The 25,442-nt window shown below is 44.8% G+C and overlaps 1 protein-coding gene across 1 annotated transcript in view; it reads left to right on the plus strand.

Moving 5' to 3' along the window:
* The window catches only part of Limch1 (LIM and calponin homology domains 1), a 299,518-nt gene that overhangs the window by 242,066 nt on the left and 32,010 nt on the right, over nt 1-25,442 (plus strand). The window contains exons 13-19 of the mRNA XM_050149634.1: nt 609-724; nt 827-938; nt 4,897-4,932; nt 9,417-9,543; nt 10,902-11,059; nt 11,239-11,647; nt 14,551-14,807. Of these exons, the coding sequence (XP_050005591.1) occupies nt 609-724; nt 827-938; nt 4,897-4,932; nt 9,417-9,543; nt 10,902-11,059; nt 11,239-11,647; nt 14,551-14,807 (1,215 nt within the window). The remainder of the gene's footprint in view (nt 1-608; nt 725-826; nt 939-4,896; nt 4,933-9,416; nt 9,544-10,901; nt 11,060-11,238; nt 11,648-14,550; nt 14,808-25,442) is intronic.

Raw genomic sequence — 25,442 nt, forward strand, 5'->3', positions numbered from 1 at the left:
TCAAAGGGGGCTCCCTCTTCCCCTAAGCTTCCAAAGTCTCTAGTAAATCATGACTGGAACAAGATTCTGCTTTCCCCTTCCCCAGAGGCCACATGAAGCCTTGATCTGGGGTTTCAGGCCTATCCTCTGGTCTCCCGTCTCTTAGGCAGAAGTAGAACATCTGTAGTTATCTGCTTCTCCTTGAACCTCCATCTCACCTGCTTGCTAGGAGCCATGCAAGGTCCTTCATAGGGGAAGAAAACATAGCATTTCTCTGAATGCCTTGTCCTTGAGACCACAGGAGGTGGGAAGGTGGTCTATGACCTGTAGGGCCACTTCTTACGAACACATGGTGAGGCTTCAGGGTTTCCGTGTCTGGGAGAAGGAGGCCGCATGTGAAAGGCAGCCTTGAGTCCTCAGGCACAAGGGCCATTGAACAGTCCCGCAGTGAGCTGGCCACACCAGGCACCCTCAGTGTGTTTTAGGCCTTTGGAGGACTCACATGCTACCATCTAAATCTGACTGCGTCACCTTTACTAACTGGCCCGTGGAATGACCGCTGAGGATCTCTCTCAGTCTTCCTTCATAACCCTCTTCCTTTTGCCTCCTGTCGCAAGTGTAAACACTAGGTTAGTGCGTTATGGCACAGAGGACCGTCTCCAAAAGGTCCCTTGGCTGGCACCAGTGCCGGAGTCTCAGGAAGAGCAGGTCTGCATTCCAAGCGATAACCCAGAGACAGAGGAAGGTGAGGTCCAGCATGTCCCGCTTCCCAGAGGTGATGGGGACAGGCGAGCAGGCTTTGAGGGAAGCTTTTTTTCCATAACCAAACTGTCCTCTTTGGCTCTAGTTACACCCACACAGCTGCCACAGGGTGGCAGAGAACAAAATGAAGAAGTTATTAAAAAAGAACCTGAGATGCTGCCAAGAGGGAAAAGACCAGAGGAATGCAGCGGACCGCTGTGAGCCTCCTGCCTGCGTTATCTGTGGTGCTGCCTCGGCTGTGCCTGGCTGGTGTGTGCCTAGATAAGAGCTGAGCATCCCTGTGTGCCCTTGGTGACTGAGTCAGTAGGGAGTAAAGTCACTTGAAGCAAGGATGTGCCTATCTATACTAGGATTGGAGTTCTGCTTCTGGATGGAGATGTTAGCCTTTGCATGTGGCTGGGGACTGGCTTGATTCCCTCCTTGACGATTGTGAAAAGTGGAATGGGAACCTTTTCCAAGTCCCAGCTGGGTGACAGGGGCCTCACTGAATGAAAAGGGGGATTTCCTATGCAGCTGCTCCATCTTCACACACTTGTGTCTTGATTACTGTCAGTGAGTGACGCTGTTGAATTCCTTTAGCAGTAAATGGGCTCTAACTGGCTGGACCAAATGTTGCCCTGAAGCATGTCCTCTGGCCTCCGAGTGGGGGCTGTTGGGAACCAAAGCGGAGTTGGGAAAAGAAAACAGCTCCTTCCCGGAGTGACTGTGGACTGAAAGGCCAGAACAAGATGGCTGATTCCCGAAAAGACACCATGATGGACCAGGAGAACTGGTGTGCTCCTTAGCAGCTTAGATACAAACCAGTCCAGTTCCTTGTGCACAGCAACAAGAACTGTAGGACTCTGCCAAGGGTGTACCCAGAAAAGAGCAGCAGGAAGTGTAAGACTCTGCCGAGGGTGTACCCAGGACCAATCAGAGGTCAGGTGCCCTTGGGACTCTCTTTCTCCAATCAGGGCCTTGGCACATGCTTTGAGTGTATTACTAATGCATCCTGGTGTGTCAGAGCAACTTACTGCTTCTGCTAGTGGCAATGGAGTGATTGACACTGGCCCAATTGGTTCCGAGTGTTCCTCCCTTTTGCATGTAAGCGTGCGTGAAGAAAGAGTAGCTGAATAATGAGTTTACACATTAACCTTTCCTTTTTATTTTCATCTGTGGGCAGATAGTGAAAAACTTGATTCTTCCTGGCTCACAGAGGAGACTTTGGCAGAAGGGTCAGACATCTTTATAACTTACTTGATTTTATAAATTTCAGACCAAAGAAGACAAACATTTATAACACTTGAAATGTTTTCAACATTAGCCAACTTCACTGCCATCTGGTGGCAGGAATTCTATTGCACTTTCTTTCTTTCTTTCTATTTTATTTTATTTTTATTGAGCTCTACATTTTTCTCTGCTCCCCTTCCTATCTCTCCCCTCCCCTTCAACCCTCTCCCAAGGTTCCCATGCTCCAAATTTACTCAGGAGATCTTGTCTTTTTTTCTACTTCCCATGTAGATTAGATCTTAGTGTCCTCATTGTTGTCTAGGTTCTCTGGGATTGTGATTTGTAGGGTGGTTTTCTTTGCTTTATGTCTAAAAACCACTTATGAGTGAGTACATATAATAATTGTCTTTCTGTGTCTGGGTTACCTCACTCAAAATGATGTTTTCTAGTTTCATGCCAGTAGGGTCAAAGAACAGCCTGTAGGAGCTGGGTCTTCTACCATGTCAGTTTAAAAAATTAAAAACAAAACCCTCAGGTCATCAGGCTTGGTGGCAAGCCCCTCTACCTGCTGAGCCACGTCCTGGCCCTTGGCATGCTTCTTGATTGAGCCAACCCACACTCTGACAATTCGTGCTTCCTTTTAACAAAGGTTTACTGAGTGTTACTATGTGCGAAGCCTGAGTCTGAGTGCACATCCTAGGTGAGTGGGGGAATCGTGGTCAGCTCTCACTTCAAGTCAGTTTGGAGTACAGGGGTCTCACACTGGATAATTGTGGGATTCTGGGCAGCTTTGTTAGTGCCAGGAGTGGTAAAAACATGATCAGTCAGTATATGGCTTGTTTCTCTTACCCCTGCAGACAGCCCTGTCCTGGACTGGAGCTTCGTTAATTGACTCCAAGGCTCTTGCAGCTGTCAGTTCTGTATCCTGCAGCCTACTGGCTCTGCTGCTTTGCATTTAAGAATTTCCTTATGGGGGAAGGAGCTGTTTGATAAGTGAAAAAGCCCCTTACAGCCCAAGTGCTAATTATCTTCCCCTTACCCAAAGGCAGTTTTACCTACATCTGTGCCCTTTTAACACTAACGAGTTAGCCAGGGGAAATTCCTTAGATCCATATAAAGCAAGGTAGGTGATCTTCAGGGCCTGTGCTGTTCCTTCAGGTGTCCAAAATACCCCTCAAGGGACTCCTCTGGCCAGTGAGGAGAGAAGACAATCGGGCGACTTCCTGCATAGTGAGACAGGATTTGGTAGGCATCTGTTTATCTGCAGAGCTGTCCACGAATGCTGTTAATTGTTCCGCGAAGAAACAGTTGAAATTCCGGTACATCCCAAAGCTAACGCTGTAGAAGTCCTAGCTAGGACTTGGCTGTGTGTGCACACATCCACTGTCTGCCTTTTGCTGTCCTTGAGTCAGATGGTAATTAGACTTCCAAATAGTGATGCGAAACCAACTGCTCGTCAGTTATTTCCCCATTAATCATGCTTCAAGAGCAACTTGTCTTTTAAAGACAGTTTAGCAAGCTCCACGTTTGGATGTGTGTATTTTAAGACCTTTTACTGATTGGAAACCAGGTCCCCAGGCTTCAGGATGGGTTCTGCTCATGCTGGTGGGGAGGGATCCCTCACCACTTGCTTTGCGGTTGTGACATTTGGGGCACACAGACTCTTACTTCAACCAGCACCTCCTGGGAGTGCCCCTGAAGAAGAGGGTGAGCCTTCCGTCAGCAGAAGCGGCGCCTCACAGCCCTTTCCTTGGCTCGCTTGTGGCCATTCCAACAGAAATCTGGGGTTTTACCCACATACGGGTTGTCTTCCCTGTGGACAAAATAATAATTGTCAATAAATTAAAATGTTCTAGAATGATAAAAGTTGAAGAAGTGTGTGTGTGTGTGTGTGTGTGTGTGTGTGTGTGTGTGTGTGCATTGTGGGGTAATTTCTCCAGAGTTATAAGACAAAACCCTGATAGGCTATTAATCGTGGAACAAGGTAATGTTTTGCTGGAATTGAGATATGATTTCTGGGAAGCTAGAAGCAGGATAGATTCACCTTACAGCTGCAATTCTTTTTCCACATTCAGAATGCCGAAGTGAGTAGCCTGTCAGGGACAGAAAAGGACTCTCATCCTTGCTGAAGGGACACTTTTCTGGAGTTGTTGTTTCAGAAGTGTGCTTCCTTACAGTGATGTTCTCTTTTTGAAGTCCGCATCCGTTCCGCTGAGTAGATACATTTAAACCTAACATATCACAGAGGATACAGCTTTATAAACCCAAATTATCAGAAGAATAGAAAAGTTTAGGAAACCTTTGCTCTTCCCAGTTATGGGTTAGCCTCCGTCTGGTTTCCATTATGACTACCCGTTTTCTAGGAACTGTGGTTTCTGTCAGCTGCAGAGGAGAGGTACTGATCGGGGTTCTGACTGAAGTTCTGCTTCACTCTTAGGAAACTGTAGAATAGTCTTTGATGTTGTCTGTGCTGATGCGTCAACACATCAGGTCGGCTGAGTGGGGTGGTGTGTGTTGTGTGTCTGTTACAGTCCATCACCACCAGCACAGAGACCTGGGCAGTCTGCAAGCAGCTGTCGTGTGTGTGTGTGTGTGTGTGTGTGTGTGTGTGTGTGTGTGTGTGTGTTTTAAGCTGCTTTGCCCAAGCACCATGGCTTCCACCTAAACCACTTTGTGTTTACATTGGACAGAGTTTTTCTTTGTGGTCAGCATGGGATTATTTGATTTCTCTTCTGGGTCTTAACACAAATTCTATACTCTTTGGAAACGTCAAGGCTTGACTTTTTCAGTAGCTAATGAATATTGCTAATTGCGTAATGACCTTTCTCTGTCAGCATGGTCAGCGAAAGAGGTTTTGTACACGTGGGTCGATGTTTTTTTGTTTTTCAGGTTGGTTGCGTCATCCACTCCCTGCCAGTCCTCTAACTTTTTTATTTGATCTTGTAGATACGGTCCGAGAACTCCTGTGTCGGATGACGCAGAGTAAGTGGCATCACATCCGTAGGGATTACATTAATCGCTAGCCTTAACTGCAAGCTTCCAGTACTTACCACTAATTGGCATGCCCCAGATGCCGCAGAGAGCTGCAAAGTGAGCCCCAGGCCCCAGCAGAGCATGTGGGGCCATGAGGCAGAACGTGTTCTGTGCAGGGAAGAGGAGTGAGGAGGCAACTTAAGCATGATGCTAATGTCCAGTCGGTGCTTCAGCTTTTCTTCTCATTTTTCATAGCTCAGCATGCTCAAGCTGCTCTCAGGAGCTGAACTTTGGTGCCCTTCCTCAACTAGGAAGTCCTGGGACTATTGGGATTAGGAAAGGGCTGTCTTGAGTTTTGCAGTTTAACTCCTAATGCGCTGGGGCTTAGCATAAACAATGAAGTAGTCATGCCTGCGGTCACATTTCCCCCCCAAAACTAAGAAAATAAATCCTAACCACTAATTATAGATTCAAAAGCCCAAGTTCCTACCAGGTTGGAGTCATAGGAACTGTGCGATGCTTAAGACCCAAACATTGGGGTTTTGTTCAAGTTCCCCAGCATAGCAAGGGGTCAAGAGTATAAAACAGGACCTGGGTTCCTCCCTGCCACTTGCTTTTCCTCCCACACAGAGGTCTCTTTCCCACTCAGCCCCTCACATACCCAGTTTGAGAAGAATCTCAGATGTTCCATCTGTGACCTTATAAATTCTGTCCCAACACTGGATTTCCTGTGAGCAGATCATTCTGCGCCAGATATACAGAGTTTTCTAGAATAATATTCTTCTCAGGTCTGAGTAATTGGTCCTTTAACGATCAGGATTTAATCTGTCATACCAACATCCCATTACACAAAGGTGTGTGTGTCCTGACAGAGACAAGGCCATCCCTGGAGGGATGAGCGCTGCCTGTTCTCCTTGGCCAAGGTTCACGTCATAGAAAGGAGTTTGAGCCGGGGAGTAGAACCTACAGAGGTCGTTTCCACCAATGACACAATAATGGTATTTAAGCAGAAGGGGGACTTTAAACAATGTTTCGCATCATGCTTTTCCTGTTTGTGTTGAAGATAGCAGCCTAGGTTAGGCTCTCAGCCCTAGCCATTCCTGTTCCATCCCCAAGTTCTGATGGGCAATCTAGAACTCTTTGGTTATCTGGGAGACAGAACCTTCCTGCCTCCGAAATGAAATTCAGTCCGTGCTCGACTGACTGCCAGGGGAGCGAGGCAGTCTGTAAAACTGAGGCCTGAACCCGCAGTGGCAACATTTAAGATCCCTGACAGGAGGAGGCCGTGAGATTGACAGATGAAACAAACACTCCTCTGACAGGGCGGACAGCAACATTGTGACAGAGTGGAGTTAATCTTCACCAAGGCCAAGCAGGGTGCAGTTTGCCCAAAGTAGATCTTGGGAAAACCTAAAAGGTGAAGGGACAGAAGCTACGCTCAGAGGGCTCTAGATCTTCCCCCACTCCTGCCTCTGAGAAACTTGGCGACTGTTTAAAGGGACGGGGCTCAGGGCTCCCTTCTCCGGTGTTTATAAAAACTGTCCCTGTGGACCAGGAAGAGGTCAAGGGCCTTCTTGTCCAGAGGTTTGATTTGAGAATATACAAAGTACCAAATTAACTGCTTAGAGCAGACATGGTTGCCGTTCATTTTTAAAATAGAGACGTATACTGATCTTACTTCCCGCTCCCTTTTCCAAACCCTTTAAAGCCATAAACTACACTTATTACTAATTGACGCATTCTTAAGATCCAGCCCAATCAAAAGACAGTGTCCTGATAAAACATGAGTCAGGGTCAATTCTACCATAGAGATAGCGAAATCTGTACCTTCCGGCCAGTCGAGAACATCTCTGTAAGTTTAGCTTAACCTTCTCCCGGTTCTCCTCAGCCTGACACATTTCTTCTCTCAGCGTGACTCCGCCAGAGGAGCCTACCTCTTGGGAATGCCATGAGGCCTTTGATTCTGAATTTTCTCATCTCAGACTTGCCTCAGAAACCATTTCCAAGTGGCACTAGAGGAAGGATAATTCCTCAGAAATGTTAGCTTGCTCCCAACTGAGTCTTGGGCTCTACAGCCAGCAGCCAGCTTGCATCCCAAGAGCCAGGACATGAGCGTTGGTGCTGAGGGCAGGTGCAGTCCCAGCCACAATGTTCAGGAGGCTGGGTTTCCCCAGGGCTCCTCACCCCATCTCGTCCCGCTCCATACCCAGACCCACACTTCTTCATTCAGAAGTGAAGTTCAACCTCTGAACTGAAGAAGGCTTTCTAAGTAGTGACTCAGCCCATTTTCTGTATTGTCAATTTTCAACTTTTTCAGTTCCTTTTTTTAAAAAAAATGACAAAATGTTACAATTTTGCTGTTTTCTTTTTTAGCAAGTTGTTGGTATTTCTTTAAACACACACACACACACTATGGGGTGGAGAGGCAGGGATAGTACTTCCTGCTATAGGAGAGGGCAAGCAAGAGTTTCACTTAATTATCTGGCCTTTGGCCACCCTTGGGCTGAGGTGAGTCAGAGCCTAATAAATCAAGGCTGAGGAAGGCAGCTGTGGAAGCCTCCATGTGAGTGGCTGAATCCCACACCTTGGAGAAGCCAACTGCTTGCTTCCCACCACTGCAGAGGCCTCTGCCTAGCCGCCTACTATGACCAACTCGGAATTCTGTCCTTTAGAGCTCACAGGCAGAAATGCTGGGGCCGCTTCTTTCTCCCCAACCTGTTAACTGCTTAGTGTGTAAGGTACTCAGCTCAGAGATACACCCAAAGGCTTTAGTAGAAACTGGAATTTGCCTTTAAAATAACTGACTGGATTGGATAGTTTAAAGGTAAAATTCCCCCCCCTTACTATAAAGTGTATGAGTTTCTGTCTATTTCTAGAAGGCCTACTTATGTGATTTTTTTCTTTTTTTTTTTTCTTTTTTTTTTTTTTGGTGCCTCTCCTGGAACTAGCGCTTGTAGACCAGGCTGGTGTTGAACTCACAGAGATCCGCCTGCCTCTGCCTCCCAAGTGCTGGGATTAAGATGTGTGCCATCACTGCCTGGTTGTGAATTTTTATCTTAAAGTTAAAACAACAACAACAACATTCTACTTAACCCTGTAAATTCCTGAGCCTTTCTTAATGCTAATAAATAGGGTAAAGAGATTAAAAAAAAAAAAAGATCCCAGCCCCTTCCCCTTTGAGGGGAAGTTTTGGTTTTCCCTGCAAGGCCCAGCTTTGGAAGCCAGCAGTCCTGGGAGAGCTGGCCAAAGCAGCTTCCCACTGTGCTAAGTCACCCCTGGACTGACAGACCCCTCAGATTCAAAAACAAGTCTCTGCAGTGGAGTCCCAGAACACTCTGGAGAAGATGGTCTTTGAGTCCAAGGTCTCGGGTTAGATTTCAGATGTCCAGCAGCCGGAGAAAGGGTCGAGGCACCCGGCCGTCCATGCAGATTCACCCCACGGGGCTGCCGCCCTTTGTGTCTCTGAAGGTGTCTGGAATCAGTTGCCAAGCGCATGGCTTCCTTGTTTTTTTCTGGACATTAAGCTGGCTTTAAAAATGGTTTACCACCATCTTCTACAGCTAGGGGGCTTGCAAGGTTTCTCCGTGACCTCTTGCGGATGCAGTCCATGCTATCCTTTTGGTTTTAAGAGCTTATCATTTCTTTAAGGGGCGCGGGGAGGAGGGTTTTGCTTTGGTCTCTACTTCCGCGTTCTCCTGCTGCTCCAATGCTTGCTCTTCACAGGTCCGTTGAGGTCTGTGGTCTTAGTAAATTGCCGACAGAGTCTATCAGCGGCATGCACAGCCAAAAGGTTTGCTTGTCTTCATTGCCTGCCCTTTCCCTTCGAAAGTAAATTAAAAATATCCTGGCAAAAATAAACCAAAGTGATTGTGAACACATTAGGGTGCAAAGTGTACCCTGCTTTATATTTTTATCCCGTACTCGTATTACAAAATGCCTTATTTTCTTGATTCCAAGATTACTATCAATTACATAATTGTATAGAAAAGAAAAAGAAATAACCACAACATGCCAGCATCGATTTAAATATGCAACAGTGGGTGTCTTAATCTCGAGGCCCTATCCTTTTATTTTTGAAAGTGAAGAATTGTCTATGGGCATGTAGATCAGTCAGGCGAGCCATCTCTTTTCACCTCGAAGTGTAGTGAAGTTCTGCTGGAATGGAATTTAGTGATGAAATGTGCCTGTGCCCACAAATTTTCCCTAAATTTTATACCTTTAAATGAGAAGAGTGCGGGCCTTCAGATGCTTTCTCCTATCCCCTTTTTTGGCACCGTTTTAGCAAGTTTTTTAGACAGCTGCCCAGTTCAGGGCCATCAATGAGGACAAAGACATCCCCTCTAGGCTGTGCTGCTGGTGGCTGCTTCCCGCTGCGAAGTGAAGAGGCGGCTCTCAGCCCGGTAGCGCCCCCAGGCGGCGATGCGCAGTAGCGACAGGAGCCTGCCGCCCGCGCTCATCCAGCTTGCTTTTTGTTTTTGCTCTCTCCATATCAGGAGCACGAGTATGTTTGACATGCGGTGTGAGGAGGAGGCAGCGGTGCTGCCGCACAGCAGGGCCCGCCAGGAGCAGCTGCAGCTGATAAATAACCAGCTGAAGGAAGAGGACGACAAATGGCAAGATGTGAGTTCGGGCCAAAGCCGCGGGTTGTTGGGGAGGGACTCAGCCGACCACCGGGCTGGGAGGGTAGACTTCAAAGCCCTGCTGGGGAGGGCCGCCCCAGCCTTGCAGACAGAGACCTCCTTGCCAGGGATTAAAGGAGGGGTCTGTAGGAACGCAGAGAGAGGAGGAACTGGCCCTGGTGTGTATGTATCAGCAGGTACTCTGGACCAAAGCTTGGTCACAAAGAGAAAGGGTGAGAGGCAGGCAACTAGGGTAAGCACAGAGCCGTGCTGCCTTTTAATATTCTGTACTTAAGACTGATGGACGATTACGATGACTGCAACTGTCAGCGTTTATTGTACCAGTAGCAGGCACTGTTCTAAATGCTTTGCTCTGGGTAATTCATCCAACCGTTTAGTAGCTCAGTGTGCTAAAAATGGTTAGCTCCCAGCACCCACAGATGTAATCCCAGCCCAGCTAAGTCACCACCGAAGTTCCATAGCTAGTGAGTAGAGAAGCAAGACTCAAACCAGGGAAAGAAGGTGCCAGAGGCTGGCCAGAGCTTAGAAGTGGTGTGCCGAGAGCCAAGAGCTTCAGCAGGAAGGAGAGGGGATCATTGTATTTGCTTCTCACAGAGCAGGTAGGTCACTATTGCAAACCTGACTCCAGCATTAGTCAAAAAGTTAATTTCTCCAAGTTGGCACAGTGTAATGACAATATGTCTACGTGTCTAGCACCTACGTGTGTCATCACATCGAACCCCAGGACTTATGAGCAGAGTTGGAACAACCACCCCCATTATAGGGAAGATGCAAAGCCTTCAGAGAGGCGAGGAAACACAGGCAATGCATGAGCAAGATAGAGCCAGGCTGTTTCCCTCAGCTCCAGCTTGTCCCGGTGACCCAGCAGCCTCGCCGTTGTGCCGGAAGCACCTGTAGGACAGGTCTCGGCCACTCCTGAGGACAAGAGGAATTCACACATATAGAAATAGGTGGATCTGTAAGACTCATCTCCAGAGCCACATTTTTCAGCCCTTCCTGCCAGCAGGAGAAAACTGTACCGGAGTCCCTACCATTCTGTTGCCAGGGTATCTATTCCCAATACAGATAGCCCAACGTGATTATTACCTTGTAAGACGGTTCTCTCAAATTTGCCAAGCAACGTAAGGTGTGATTGTGTCAGTCACACCCCAGTGTTTCAGTAAATTGCTGCCCTGTTAGTGATGGTGAGCACACTTCCTGTTCCTTTCCCGGCCTTCCAGGCATCCTTGTTCCAACCAGACCTTCATGGGACCGTGGGGAAGTATCCCAGCTGACAGGTCTGTGAGTCACTGAAAGGGAATTCTGAACATGGCATCTCTCCCCCCCCCCCCCCCCCAGGACCTGGCTCGCTGGAAGAGCCGTAGAAGAAGTGCTTCTCAGGACTTAATCAAGAAAGAGGAAGAAAGGAAAAAAATGGAGAAGTTGATGTCCGGAGAAGACGGGACAAGCGAACGAAGGAAAAGCATCAAGACTTACAGAGAGATTGTGCAAGAAAAGTGGGTCTCTCTGTTGTTAGGGTGTCAGAGTATCCAGTTACGCATTTTCTAAGCATAGCCTTTGCTATCCCAAAAGCTCCAACGCTACTATTTCTAGTTTGGTTTTACTCTACCGTGGTGGGAATCTTTGCAGCTTTCCCGGATGTTCACTGCTCTTCTTCCCCTGTCCCATCCTGCAGAGAGCGGAGAGAGAGGGAGCTGCATGAGGCCTATAAGAATGCACGGTCGCAGGAGGAGGCCGAAGGGATCCTCCAGCAGTACATCGAGAGGTTCACCATCAGCGAGGCTGTGCTTGAACGCTTGGAGATGCCAAAAATCCTGGAAAGAAGCCATTCAGCAGAGCCAAACCTATCCTCCGTCCCGAATGACCCCAGCCCCATGAAATACTTGAGGCAGCAATCACTGCCTCCACCCAAGTTCACTGCCACAGTTGAAGCCACCATTGCTCGCGCCGGTGCCCCAGAGACCAGCGCAGCAGGCGGCAGTGGGTCTCCAAGCAAATCCGTCCCTCCCAGTGCAGTGCCTATGGTGACACCCAAGCCTTACACCCAGCCCAAAGCCTCTCAAGAGGTTCTGAAGACTTTTAAGGTAGGATGAGTTCTTTGAGAGGCAAATGGGAAGCGAACTCTGGGTAGTTTGTGGAAAGAAGCCTTCTGACTCAAAAATATGCAATAATTTTTATCAAACAAAAGCCAAACACACTTAACACGGACAATAGTACTTCTATATTTCAGGAGATTTGGTTCGCAGATCCTTAAGGGTTGGGCATAGCTCTCAGTACTCTCATAGTTCTCTTGGTGAACTCACTGTGACTGACAAGGCTTCTCCCTAAGCAAGGCCTCTTTCCTGGCTTGTTGATGATGTGGTTTCTCTTAGAGCAGTGTAAGCAAAGCCTAATTTAGCAGTATTCCATGCCTGTGGATGCATGGAAAACTCAAAGTGTATTTCCTTTTACTTTAAACAGAAAAACAGACAGCTACATTTTAAGGAAGAAGTTGACACTATAGCCAAAGAGTTGCTGCCCTTGGGGGAAATAACACATGGGACACATGGTAGTGTGGGGTGTGTTCATCATCAGACAAGACAAAGTTTTTCTTGAGCAGAAAGAGCATATAAAAATCATTTTCAAGAACCAAAGACTCTTTGGCAACAAACATATTTTCCCTTGCTCCTATTCCAGTGTCCACCTATATTATGGGGGAGCATTAATCCTCTACCTCAGGCTCCTTCGACTCCAAAGACCAGTCAGTGCACATTGTCCTTGCACGCTCCATGAGTTTTGTAATAGGTGTCAAAGATGGAGTTCTTCCCTGGGAGTTGGTGCCATTCTGGTTGGTGAGAAGTTTGCATAACTCAGCTGACCGAGAGTGAATACAGGGGGCTGGCTTCATTACCAGACTTCAGAGAGACCCCAAGTCTACCTTCTGACTTGGGTTGAAATAAATCTAATTATCTAAATATATCTTTAGAATCTGTATTTTAAAGTTGACTTGAGAGGCCCAAACCTACCTTCTGATTTAGGTTTAAATAAATCTAAATAAATCTTTTAAATCTGTATCTTTAAAGCTTTGCTAGCAAAAAAACAATGAATGTCTGGCCATTTCATTCAGACTGAATTAAAATATTTGCTCCTTACAGGGTAAAAACTCTTTATTTTACATGGCTCCATCCTAAGAGCCTGGCATAGATACCCAAGACATAGTAGGCAGTCCGCAAAAGTGAATAACTTAATTCTTCCTGAGATTAGCCATAGAAGTTGAAAATTATTTACGAAATAGTTGTGTGTGTGTTTGTGTGTATGTACACATGTGTGTCTAGCAGTCTCCTCAGTGGTCCAAATATTTGAGTTCCTTCACCTGGAGCCAAATGATGGGTGGTGTAACATTCCATGGAAGCATTATATTGAGATGGCCCAGAAGAGTGGGAATACATTATATATTAATGTATTATGTGTATTATTATATATCCACTTCCCTCATCGCTGTAAATGGTACAACATGGCCACATAATGGGGAAGGTAGAAGAATTTATGACACAAGTTAGGCTCTGAAAACCTTGTCATTTTTGTATGCTAGCCTGTCTCTCCTTCACTGTGTGTATGGGTCAGTGGGAGGGCATGTGCCTATAACAGGAAGACACTTTCTTAAGAATAAGTAAACAGTCATTGTCAAAGTCACTTATAAATAGGACAGTTGTTACTAGGTTAGAGAGGCGGGGCAGCTTAGAAAAGTGTGCATACATATGTGTGTGCACACAACAGCAAGACCCTTTCTCAAAATAAAGGAATAAATAATCTGTAGCTTATTTTTTAGGGAAAAAAGAATAAAGGAAGATCAAATGATGCAATTCAAGCATTGGTTTTTCAAAAACAATCTTGTTATTGTCGATTCAGTGGTTTAGAATCATCTTAAAAAGTGAAGTGGACACAAGTCCAATAGGAAAAGCCACACGGGTCACAATAAAGATAAGCATACCGTTTCTCTGTCTCCACTCACGCATGTGTGCTGAGTTGTGTCGTAAATTCTCATAGCTGCCAGGTAATAAAGTATGATGGCCAGGTTTAGCCCAAGGTAAGCTAACGCAGCTAACGTCCGACCTTGTGTTGTTTCTTTGAAAAGATTTTAGAAGACCTTCTAAGACTAGCCAGCAGTGTGTGAGGCGTTGCTCCAAGTTCTAAGCATGCCTCAGTCATCTGACCAACCCCACAGCAACACTATGAGGAAGGCCAAGTTGTGTCAAAATCTGCGTTTTTACCCAGAGACTCAGAAATGCTGGGGGTTGCCTAGCTGCTGAGTGGTAGAGTCAGAACTGGAGCGCAGGTCACCTCAGGGTTTCCATAGGCAGGGCGAGCCCCTCCTCTCCTTCCTGCTCATGCGCCTCTTCTGAATAAACACATTTTAGTGAGCATGGACTCGTTAATCTTCTTGAGAAAAAAGATGGAATTATAAAATTAAATAGAAAATGAGACTTATTGTAATACAGCATATCAGAATCCTACCTCCATAATAGCTTTACAAAAAAACAAACAAACAAACAAACAAACAAAAACCTGTCTTTCTACTACAAGATAACCCGTAAAATGTTCTTGATCAGTTCCTACTTCATTGCTATGCTAATCAGAAATTTTTTTTTTAATTGTGGAATTGCCACCACAGCTTAAGTTGAAAAATTACTGAAACCCAAATAATGTGGCATGTGTTGAAGATTCCTTGACTTCTCTATACTTTCAAATGAAAACACACCATGAATTCAACGTGAAATGTCATTCAATTGTGAGGTGCCTGGCAGCCCCCAAAGAGACACCCTTAATTTAATTAAGATAGCGGTGGCAGAAGACTGGCTTCTAGGACCCATGGAAACACTGGAGGACCATGATTCTTTCTTGAGATAGGAAATGTACACAGAGAATCCTTTAAGGTGATTCACAATGTGTGTTTCATCATCTTCGGTCGAGGAGTAGCATGTTCTCTTGTTCACCCTGGCCCTTGTAGGTGGATGGGAAAATCAGCATGAATGGAGACATGGCACATGGAGACGAGGAAGAAAAGGAAAAGGAAGGGCCCACGCTGGAACCTGGCCCTTCCTTAACCAAGTCCCAGCTGTTTGAAGGTGTGGCCACAGTGCACGGTTCTCCCGTGCAAGTGAAGCAAGGCAGCAACAGCGTTGAGATCAACATCAAGAAACCAAACTCTGCCCCCCAGGAACTGACAGTAAGAAGCAGCATTGCTCCTTGGGATAATTCTGTCATGTAATTGACCTCTAGAATAAGTAGGTCGTGGCAGTGTGTATTTCTTTCTCCATGGGTATCCAAGTTGGGTAGGGCTCCATAGTGAAATACTACGAACTACAAGGCCTCCAGAAGAGAAATTTTCTATCCTAGTCCACAAAAAACCAGAGCCAAGGAGTTGAGAGGTGTTAACCTGCCGTTGGCAGTGAGGGAGAGTCTGCCCTAGGCCTCTCCTCAGGCTCTTGATGCTCACTAGAAATATTGACTGCCCAAGGTGTGTCGATAACTCATCCCAACTTCCTTCTTTGCCCCAGTGCTCTTCGTGTGTGTGTTTGTGTGTGTGTGTGTGTGTGTGTGTGTGTGTGTGTGTGTGTGTGTGAGCGTGCGTGTGTGTGTGTGCCCAAGTTTCCTCTGTTTATAAGTGTATCAGTGTGGCTGGATACCTACTCCATTAACCTTAACTAAATTCAGCTGAAATAACCCTTCATAATTCAAGATCCTAAGGAAATATAATTCAACCCAAAACAATAAACTGTAATTAAAGCTAATATAATTTGAGAACAATAAATTAACACTTTATATTATTGGTCTGTTGTATTATAGGAAAACATATATCTTTAAATTAATCCCTTTTCTCTGTTTGTTAAAAACATCGTTAGACTTGTTTCTATGCTTTGAAAATAACTAGTGCCGAGCTAGGTGTGGTGGTACACACCTGTAATTCCAGCACTTAGGAAGCTGAAGGAGGAGGGTGTGGTCAGCCTGAGCCTCATAGTGAGACCCTGTCTCCCAGTAAGATGAGTGGTGCTGGCAGAACCTGGCTTCTTAGCTTTGATGCTGTATCTCTGTCTGTCTGCCTGTCTATCTCTTATCTATCATCTACCTATTCATTATCTGTCTATCATCCAGCTATCATCTAGCTAGCTGTCATTTTCTGTCTACCCACCTACATACATATATGTGTGTGTTTATTAGCTAAAAAAAACAAAAATTCATTAAAAATACAATTAATTTTTACTAGCATACACTTTAAAATTCAAACTTGTCTAAGGCAACAGCCAAGTCTTCAACAAATAAGCCAGAAAAAGTGGCTTAAGAAGAGCGGGCATGAGCACTCACAGAGGGGCAAGGCTCGTCTCTTTGGAGTATGTCATGTCCTCGGGAGCTCAGGCAGGTTTCTCTTATCCAACCACAGCTGTCACCCACACAGGTACAGCCTAGGTTTAGGGGTACAGGCTGCCCTCACTAGCAGCCAACATCCTACTGTGCTGTGGGCTTTGATAGGAAAGGATGGAGAAATTGTTGAGGCCTCCTCTCCAGCTCCTCACAAGATTTGGTCTGAAGGTTAACTTGCTTCCCACCTCCTCCCCTCACCATGAGGTGGCTCCTTGCCACACACCCACACACTGTACCGGATAATGTCGTCTTTCTATCAGCCATATGAGAGTGTCGTTCACCTTAGCCCCGCATGCTCTGTGACCGAGACTCAGATGTCACATTTTCACCAAGTGTTGTGACCCAGACAAGTGCTCGGTCTCACCTCCTGGACTTCAGTTTTACTTTGGATTTGTCACTACCACCTCTGGGCACACCTTACAAAGTGACAGGATTGGGATACTGAGTTCTGCTCCCAGGAGGGGAGATTTTAACTAGAAGATAAACATTCACATCTGCTCCTACTTTTAAAATAGAATCCCCCAAATACTTAGACACTGTAGGGCTGGGCTTGCTTTTCAGGGAAAGTGAGCCATTCTGCTCCCCACTCCATGTTCTTCAGGAGCATTTTCTAGATTTCCTTCATTCTTAGGTGATTACATACCCCTAAAAGTGATTTATTTTAAGAGAAGCAGCATCCATGATATGAAATAAATCATGTTATTTCAGGAGTCTGCATGTACTCAAAAGGGAACTCCAAAGGAAAGGCAACCGTATAGCCTTTCTTCCCCCTTAGCCAGCACGATGCTAGGCAGNGCGTCTGTCTGGAGCGGGAGAACCATGGCGACTCTTCCTCTAACCTTCTTTCTCCCAGAATTCTCTTCTGTATACTCCACCTACCTAATTTTCTATCCAATAAAATGGGCCAAGGCAGTTTCTTTATTAATAAGAAACCATTCCCACATCACTAGGCAGCCTCAGAGAACAGGTCCAAACTCGTGGGCTAGCCTGGGGTTTATTTCTCTTGTGTCTTCTTTTTCCTAGTTAAGATTAATTTCTAGTTGAGCAAACTTGAGTGCTGACAAAAGTGAGTGATATTTATGCTCTGATCTGTAGACTTCAAGTTCTTCCACTTGACAGGAGTTACTCCATTATTTTCTAAGTGGATCTGTCTGTCTGTGTCTGTGTCTGTGTCTGTCTGTCTGTCTGTCTATCTATCTATCATCTATATATCCACGATCTATCATCTATTATCTACCTTATCTATTATCTATATATTTATTCTCTATCATCTAATCTATTATCTATCATCTATCTATCATCTGTTCTCTTCATCTATTATCTATCTTATCTATTATCTATCTATCTATCTATCTATCATCTATCTCCCTCCCCATCTCTGTGCATGTGTGCACACGTGCGTGTGCATGTGTGAAAAGTTGTTATCTGTGCTATACAGTACTTTGGCTTACTACTAGAAAGTTTTTCACCTACACTGGTTACTTAAGATTCTAAAACTTGCCAGTCAGCGGTGGTGCACACCTTTAATCCCACCATTCAGGAGGCAGAGATATGTGGTCTCTGAGCATTTGAGGCCAGCCTGATCTACACAGAGTTTCAGAACAGCTAAGGTTACACAGAGAAATCGTGTCTCAAAAAACAAGAGTCTAAAACCTTTCCATTCAAGCATGTTATCCCAGGATTCATCTTAAAGGAATCCCTTTCCAAGAGTTAGTCATTCGAGTTATGCCTATATCCCAATATTTGGGAAGCTTATTTGTTGTTGGTTGTTGTTTTACTTTTTTGGCTCTTTACTCTTCTGGGGGACCCACCACCCAGCCCCCAAATAAATCATGCATGGAGTCTTATTCTTTCTTATCTATGCCCAGCCTTAGCTTGGCTTATTTCTCACCAGCTTTCCTTAACTTAATTATTCCTCTGGGCCTTTTCCTTTTCTTCCTTCTGTAGATCCTACTTTCACTCCTACTCCATGGCTGACTGTGTGGCTGAGTGGCTGCCCCCCAGGGTCCTCCTCTCCTTGTTCTCTGCTATTCTTTTCTCTGCTCCTCTTTGTTTATACTTCTCTTTATCCTCTCTGCCTGCCAGCCCCGCCTATGTTTTCTCCTGCCTCACTATTGGCCATTGAACTCTTTATTAGACCATCAGGTGTTTTCGACAGGCAAAGAATCACAGCATCAAAGAATTAAACAAATGTGCTATAAAAAAAAAAGCAGCACATCTTTACATGATTAAACAAATGTTCCAGAGCATAAACAAATATACTTTAAGATAATATTCTTTAATGTTTATTCAGGAGGATTGTTGCAAGTTTGAGGCCAGCCTAGCTTATATAGTAAGTTCCTGGTCAACTAGGGAAATGTGAAATACCACCTAAAAATAAATAGATAATTGCTTTTTAAAAATAAGAATCATGGTTTTTTTTTTCAGAAATCTTAATCTTACTTCTTTCTTTTCTTTTCTGTTATTCCAAACAAAGCAAGCTGTTATATTCGTATTGAAAACATGAAATGAATCGATCCTAGTAAAGGGTGATGGTTGTCTTGAGACAGGATGCTGTGCTTCCATGATACTCAAGGAGTGGGACTGGGTTGAACTTGACTTTTCTGTTCCTAACTCATTTTCCCAGTTCCGTGGGGTTGTCGAAAGAATGGCGTTCTTCTTTTTAAATAGTGCAAGAACTGCATTCTCAAAGGAGACACCCTCTACAGAGGAGTAGCCTCCCCCACCACTAAAATGTCACAGCTGCTTTAGGGCAAGTTGGAACTCTGCAAAGGGCACAGGGATAGCAGTAGGCCAGGGTGTGAATTCAGAATGTGAGGTGAACCACAGGGGAGGGGGGGGCCCTGCTACCCCTCTCTGCTGGGTGCTCTGAAGTGGGAGCGGCAGCCTTTCGGGCTGATGTGGGCACTTTTTATCACACCATGTCACGGCTTTCAGTTTTCGGCTGCTACTTCTTTCTCACTGGGTGCCATTGAGACAGTGGTTTTCTTCTTTTATAATTCGAGTGGAGGGGAATTTAGATCTCTTCAGACACTTGGGTTGTATCTACCTAGAGCATCGCATTCCAGACCCTCCTGGTAGGTGCAGCTGTGTGAGAATAGGAGTATAGTGTTTGCATCAATGAACTCGAGAAGGATATCAAACAGCATGTCATGAAATGCTAGGTTATAGACTGAGGACACCAGGGGGAATGTAAGACGGCAAAGGATAGGAAAGTCAGGTAGTTATTGGCGGATACACATCTGCCAAGCACTTAGCATGATGTCAAGGTGACTTGTAGACCGAGGGCGCCCTTATTTTTCATACTACCATACAGCAAATGTGAAGTAAAATAGTACTTTCCCCCCAGAAGCACGAAATTGGGAGAGATGTAAAGACCTGGAGAATTTACATAAGATCATCAAAGTTGCTGTTTTGAGCAGATGTGAATTTTATGTGCATGAGGTGAATCCCTTGTCCTCTTTCTGCTGCTCGTGTCGGTCATCCCAGTTCATTCTCTAAGACCCAGGCTGCTGGGAAGAGCTCTGTCCAGAAGACTCCAGCGCCGGTACCCTTAGTTCTTCCTCCAGCTCCTCCATTGTGGGGTTCTCACTTCTTCCACCTCGGCTCCCAAATTGCATTCTCCAGACAGAGTGACCCTTGTGTCACTCCATTCCATGGCAGCTGATGGGATCCCTCTCACACACTCCCTCAACCCAAATGACGGTGGCGGTTCTTCCTCGACGGAGCCAAACTCAGCTCCTGGGTATCTCAGACACTCCATCAAGATTTTCTCAAGCCGAGTGACGAGGTGGGCCTGTTTTCCCCATCTTGAAAACACTCGTGGGCTTCTTCTAAGAAGATCAGCACTTTCTGTCTGTCTTCTGCTCCCGGGGAACAATCAGACCTTTCTTGCTCCTCTCTGCTTTGCCGTGAGAGCAGGACAAAGGCATCTGAGTAGGCGCAGTGCGCCTTGCCGCTCACACCAGCTGCAGATTCCTTCGGGATGTCAAATGTCGACAGGCATTTCTTCATGAAGTATTTTCCCCCAGCTAGGAGTCATCGTGAGGTTGGTAGATTAGTGCTTTTGAAAAAAATCTATTAATTATTATCTTATAATTTTATATAGAAACGCGGCAGTTCCAAGCAGATACACATCAGAGGAAGTAAATTAACCCTGGCCTATCTCCAGTGGTTCGAAAAGCATGCTATACAGAGCACAGTCCAAGTGCGTGCATGAATGTAGTATTGAAAGTCTGGAGAAGCGGGTCTCCTGTCTTGCTGCTTCTCCTTCCAATGGTGAAAGATTCTTCATAGCCTGAAAGTAAAAGGAGAATCATATGCACAGCATATGCGGCACTGGGTCATGACGCCAGGACACAAATACACTGGCTTTCCAGGCTCGCGTCCAGTTATTCGAGACTGGAGCCAGAAAATCTCTCATCGTCCCAGAAGAGTCTTTCGAGAAGGTCCTTAGACATCACCATTTAACCATAGAGGTCAAACGATGAACTGGAGCTTGGGTCTCAGGCTGGATCTTACCCTTCCAAGTCTTCCAGCTGCCACCCGTCCTTTGACTGCTCTCTGCCAGCCCGACAGTAGCCAGGTGCATTTTTTGTGGCCAAACCATGTGATTCTAAGGTCAGGAATCTGCCACCTCCTGCCTGTGGTCTTGGACTTGGAGTTGGGCCGTGAGGCTAGCTTGGATGGGTTCTTGGCCAAGGGGAAGCCAGCTCCTGTCCGCTCATTCGCTCCCATCCAGCATACTGTTGGTGTTTACTTGTTGTTATTCTTTCTTGAGAAAGTGTTGCCAGTCGGAGGAGGAAGGCCTCTCTCCTGGGCGGTAACAGGAGGAGGGGAAGCACGAGTCAGCAGGCACATTTGCCAGCAGAGATGTGTTTTTGAAGCAGACCTCTGATTCTATCGGGGCTGGCTAAGACTGCCAACTTTGAACTCATTTCCTTGGATGTGGTGCCATTAGCACAGAAATAACAAGCATTCAGAATAGAGAAGCCAGGCTTGAGTTAATTAAGCCAGCTTTGGGAATTTCCCTTCATTACAGACAGTCTCTGTGTGTTGCAGAACGCCGAGAAGTTTATAGAAAAATGTAAAATGTAAGGTGCCCGTTATATTACCACTGTTAAGTTCATTTTTTAAAAATAGCTTTTTCTTGTTCTTGGTGCATATAGTTTTTTTAAATTGAGTAATGTATTCTTTTTTCCTCTCGATTTTCCCTGAATATTTTGCTGGTGATGACTTGGGTGAATGATGTATACTTAAACTAAGCTTATGAGCGTGGATCGCAAAGATAATGCATTTATTCAAGAAAGCATCTGGTTTCCGGATATGGGTTATATGTCCACCCTTGCCACTTTGAACCCAGGGATAGCTTGCTGGCCAGGGACAGTTACAGTCTTGCCTTCTCTGAGAAGAGGAGCTAACCGAACTGCCTCCTGCCATGAAGGGTTCCAGCAAGTTCTAACCTTTTGCTCAAAAATGAACAGAGGTAGAGGAAAGAAAGAACAGAAATAGAAATGGCGGTTTGAATTGTTTCTACAGTGAACTCAAAGGACTCGAGCATTTAGTTACTTTTAAGGGATCCAAAACTAAATACTGGGAGACCACCAAGGGTAAGTGTGACCATAAGGCCAGCTGATAGCGCAGGGAGGTTATTGGCACAGCTCAGGGCTCCCACCTCTCCTGCGTGCTGCCCCCAGCAGCCTGGCCCCACTTACCTTAGTCCTGTATGAGGAGAAACGTGTTTGTTGGCACTGCCTTTCAGCACTCTGATGGCTAACTGGCGTCATCCACAGCAAGTGACTCAGTAGCACTGAGACCTGCTAAATGAGGTAAATATTGATCATGGCAACTGTATCACAGCCATTATCGGCCCACACTGGAGAGCGGGATGTAAGTTCTGGACCATCATTTTAGGGCGAGTGTTGAGCTGTATAGAAATACCATAGCAACCCGATCGCAACCCGAGAACTCTCAAAGGTAGGGCTCTGTTAGTCGTGCATAACTGAAATATTGCTGGAACATGATATGCCAGTTACATCACCCCAGCTAAAGGAGTGAATGCTGGTGGAGCTTGTCCTGTTTGCATTATGCATCATGTCAGCCAGGCTTCGGGAAGGCTCCCGTTTCATCGAGTCCCAAGTGGCACACTTCCTAGGTTTTAATGTCTACAAATCAAGACTCTTCTTGCCATCCGTAGTCTGTCATTTTTTTAACAGTGTGTTTTCTTTCTTAGTAGTGCCTAAAATAATACAGCTTGAACTGGATGGCATCTTAGAGTGCATAAAATATGTTCATCTCTTTGTTCATTTTCAGGCTCTGGGCCCTGTTTGTAGCTACTCAGTTCTAGTAATTGGAAACATGAGTGTTCTCAAGAGACTCGTTCATCAGTATTTAGCTGCAAATTTGTTTTCCAGCCTTAGATAGTTTTCTGTAATTTAGTCCGTTAGGAGAGAAGGAAGCTAAGAATCAGAAGTCCTGCCAGTATTTTATATATTAACATCATAAAGCAAAAATACCACCCCGGGTATTAGTGTTTCTATCTGCATCAGAGTGAACTAAAAAAAAAAATAGTCTAGCTTATTCTTTTAAGTGTTGAACTGGTTCCTTTCATTCATTGAATTTCTTTCTTTGTTTCTTTTTGATATTGTTTTGTTTTTGTTTTTCAAGACAGGGTCTCTCTGTGTAGCCCTGACTGTCCTGGAACTCAGTCTGTAAACCAGGCTGGCTTTGAACTCAGAGATCTGCCTGCCTCTGCCTCCCAAGTGCTTGGGTTAAAGGCGTGCGCCACCATCATTCATGTGCCACCCTGATCATTTATCATTTCTTAAAGGGATTCAGTTCAAGCTTGTTGGTATGATTTTTTTTATTTATTTATTAAAGATTTCTGTCTCTTCCCCACCGCCGCCTCCCCTTTCCCCCCCCCTCCCCCAATCAACTTCCCCTCCCTCGTCAGCCCAAAGAGCAATCAGGGTTCCCTGCCCTGTGGGAAGTCCAAGGACCACCCACCTCCATCCAGGTCTAGTAAGGTGAGCATCCAAACTGCCTAGGCTCCCACAAAGCCAGTACATGCAGTAGGATCAAAAACCCATTGCCATTGTTCTTGAGGTCTCAGTAGTCCTCATTGTCTGCTATATTCAGCGAGACCGGTTTTAACCCAGGCTTTTTCAGACCCAGGCCAGCTGGCCTTGGTGAGTTCCCGATAGAACATCCCCATTGTCTCAGTGTGTGGGTGCACCCCTCGCGGTCCTGAGTTCCTTGCTCGTGCTCTCTCTCCTTCTGCTCCTGATTTGGACCTTGAGATTTCAGTCCGGTGCTCCAATGTGGGTCTCTGTCTCTGTCTCCTTTCATCGCCTGATGAAGGTTAATATTCAGGAGGATGCCTATATGTTTTTCTTTGGGTTCTCCTTCTTATTTAGCTTCTCTAAGAACCCGAATTATAGGCTCAATGTCCTTTATTTATGGCTAGAAACCAAATATGAGTGAGTACATCCCATGTTCCTCTTTTTGGGTCTGGCTTACCTCACTCAGGATAGTGTTTTCTATTTCCATCCATTTGTTGGTATGATTTTAAAAGTACTAAAAATCCATTAAGTAATACCAATGTGGTTATTTTCTGACTGTTTTTTTTTTCTTATTGGCAGTGGGTTTGGGAAATGTTTGTTTCTTTGAGTTTTTGTTTGTTTTTTGTGTGTGATACTGAGGAGGCAAACCTAGAGTCTTGTACATGCTATACAAGCATTCTACTATTTATTCAAACCCCTAGACCTTTTCGGGTTTTTTTGTAATAGGGTCACACTAATTTGCCTAGGCTAGGCTTGAGCTTGTAGTCCTGCCTCAGGCTCTGAAATGGCTCGGATTACAAACATACATCACCACAACTGGCTTGCCTAGGGTTCCTAAAGCTAGCCTCAAAACATAAGCTTAAAGTCTCAACTGTTTGAGAGGCTGAGGCAGGAGGATTGCAGAGTCTTTCTGGATACAGAGTGAACTCAAGGGTAGTCTGTGCAAATTATCAAGACTCTGACTTCAATAGTAAGAAAGGGCTAGGGGAAGAGTGTGGCTCGGTGGTAGAGGGATTGACTTGCACGTAGGAATCTCTGTTGAGTCCTCAGTACTGGAAAAGAAAAAAAACATACATTTTAACTTGATAGTATGTTCTTTCCAACTTGATATATGATTATGTCACTAGAAAACTTCAGTCTAATTATGAGTATTTCAAAGTACTTCACCCTCCAAAACAAAAAAATCACATTTTCCACTACATACTATTGTTAAAGTCTTTAAGCAGCTTGAAAGGTTTTGCTTTAAAATTCCTATTTTTAATATTAAAAAGTTTTACATTTATTTATTTTGTGTATGTATATATGTATATGCGTATGTACATATATTGTGTGTGTTTGTATGAGGGCCAACGTGGATGTCAGAGGACAAGTTGGGGGAGTTAGTTTCTTCTTGGAGATATTTTATGAAGGATTTATTAATGCCTTTTTACTGTGGGATAATGCTCTTGTACCCTGTAAAGATTTGTCACTTGTATTGATTTAATAAAGTGCCGATTGGCCAGTAGCCAGGCAGGAACTATAGGCAGGGAGACAGACTAGGAGAATTCTAGGAAGAGGAAAGGAAGAGTCATTCACCAGACAGACACACAGGAAGCAAGATAAGAATGCCTCACTGATAAAAGACACCACACCAGGTGGCTAACATAGACAAAAATTATGGGTTAATTCAAATTGTAAGAGCTAGTTAATAAAATAAGCCTGAGCTAATAGGCCAAACAGTTTATAATTGTTATAAACCTCTGTGTGTTTATTTGGAACTAAGAGGCTGCATGACCAGGCAGAACAGGAACTTCTGTCTATTCCTTTTATGAAAACAAATATTTGTTTTTGTCTTAAAATCTTTTAAAGTTTATGCAATGTTTTATACACACTAAAAATTCAACTTTAGTCTTTTATATAAAACTTCTGCTAAGAGAATAAAATAAAATAGAGTCATTGGCTTATTCTCTTATGTGTAGGCATTCGTCCAGATAAATTAATTTAACCTTCCACTTACTTTTATCAAGCCACTAAGGTAGAGGAGAAAAATATCAGACTTAACTCTCGAGTCCCCATACTCTATGATAATGATAATGTGAAACTACACAGATTTTCTTCTGGTTCTTCAGCTTTTATAATATATGAAAATATATATATAAAAAATGAGAAAATCATCCCCAAATGTAAACACATTTAAAAATGAATACATTAACATTTTCTATTTCCTTGGAGTTTTGTGTTTCTGTTTTTATTGTTTTAGCATAAGATGATAACTTCATTGTGGCACTTTTATACATACATTGTACATACAGTATACATACATTGTAGGTTGCTCTTATTTGCTCAGTCTCAATGCTCTCTGCTGCCACTCCTCCTTGCTTCCACTGACCTACTATTTAATCCTCTTTGGCTTTTATGCCACACACACACACACACACAC

This window comes from Alexandromys fortis, unplaced genomic scaffold (assembly GCF_014885135.2).
Source record: "Alexandromys fortis isolate MF-2015 unplaced genomic scaffold, M_Fortis_MF-2015_v1.1 scaffold_0, whole genome shotgun sequence".
In the NCBI taxonomy this organism is placed as follows: domain Eukaryota; kingdom Metazoa; phylum Chordata; class Mammalia; order Rodentia; family Cricetidae; genus Alexandromys; species Alexandromys fortis.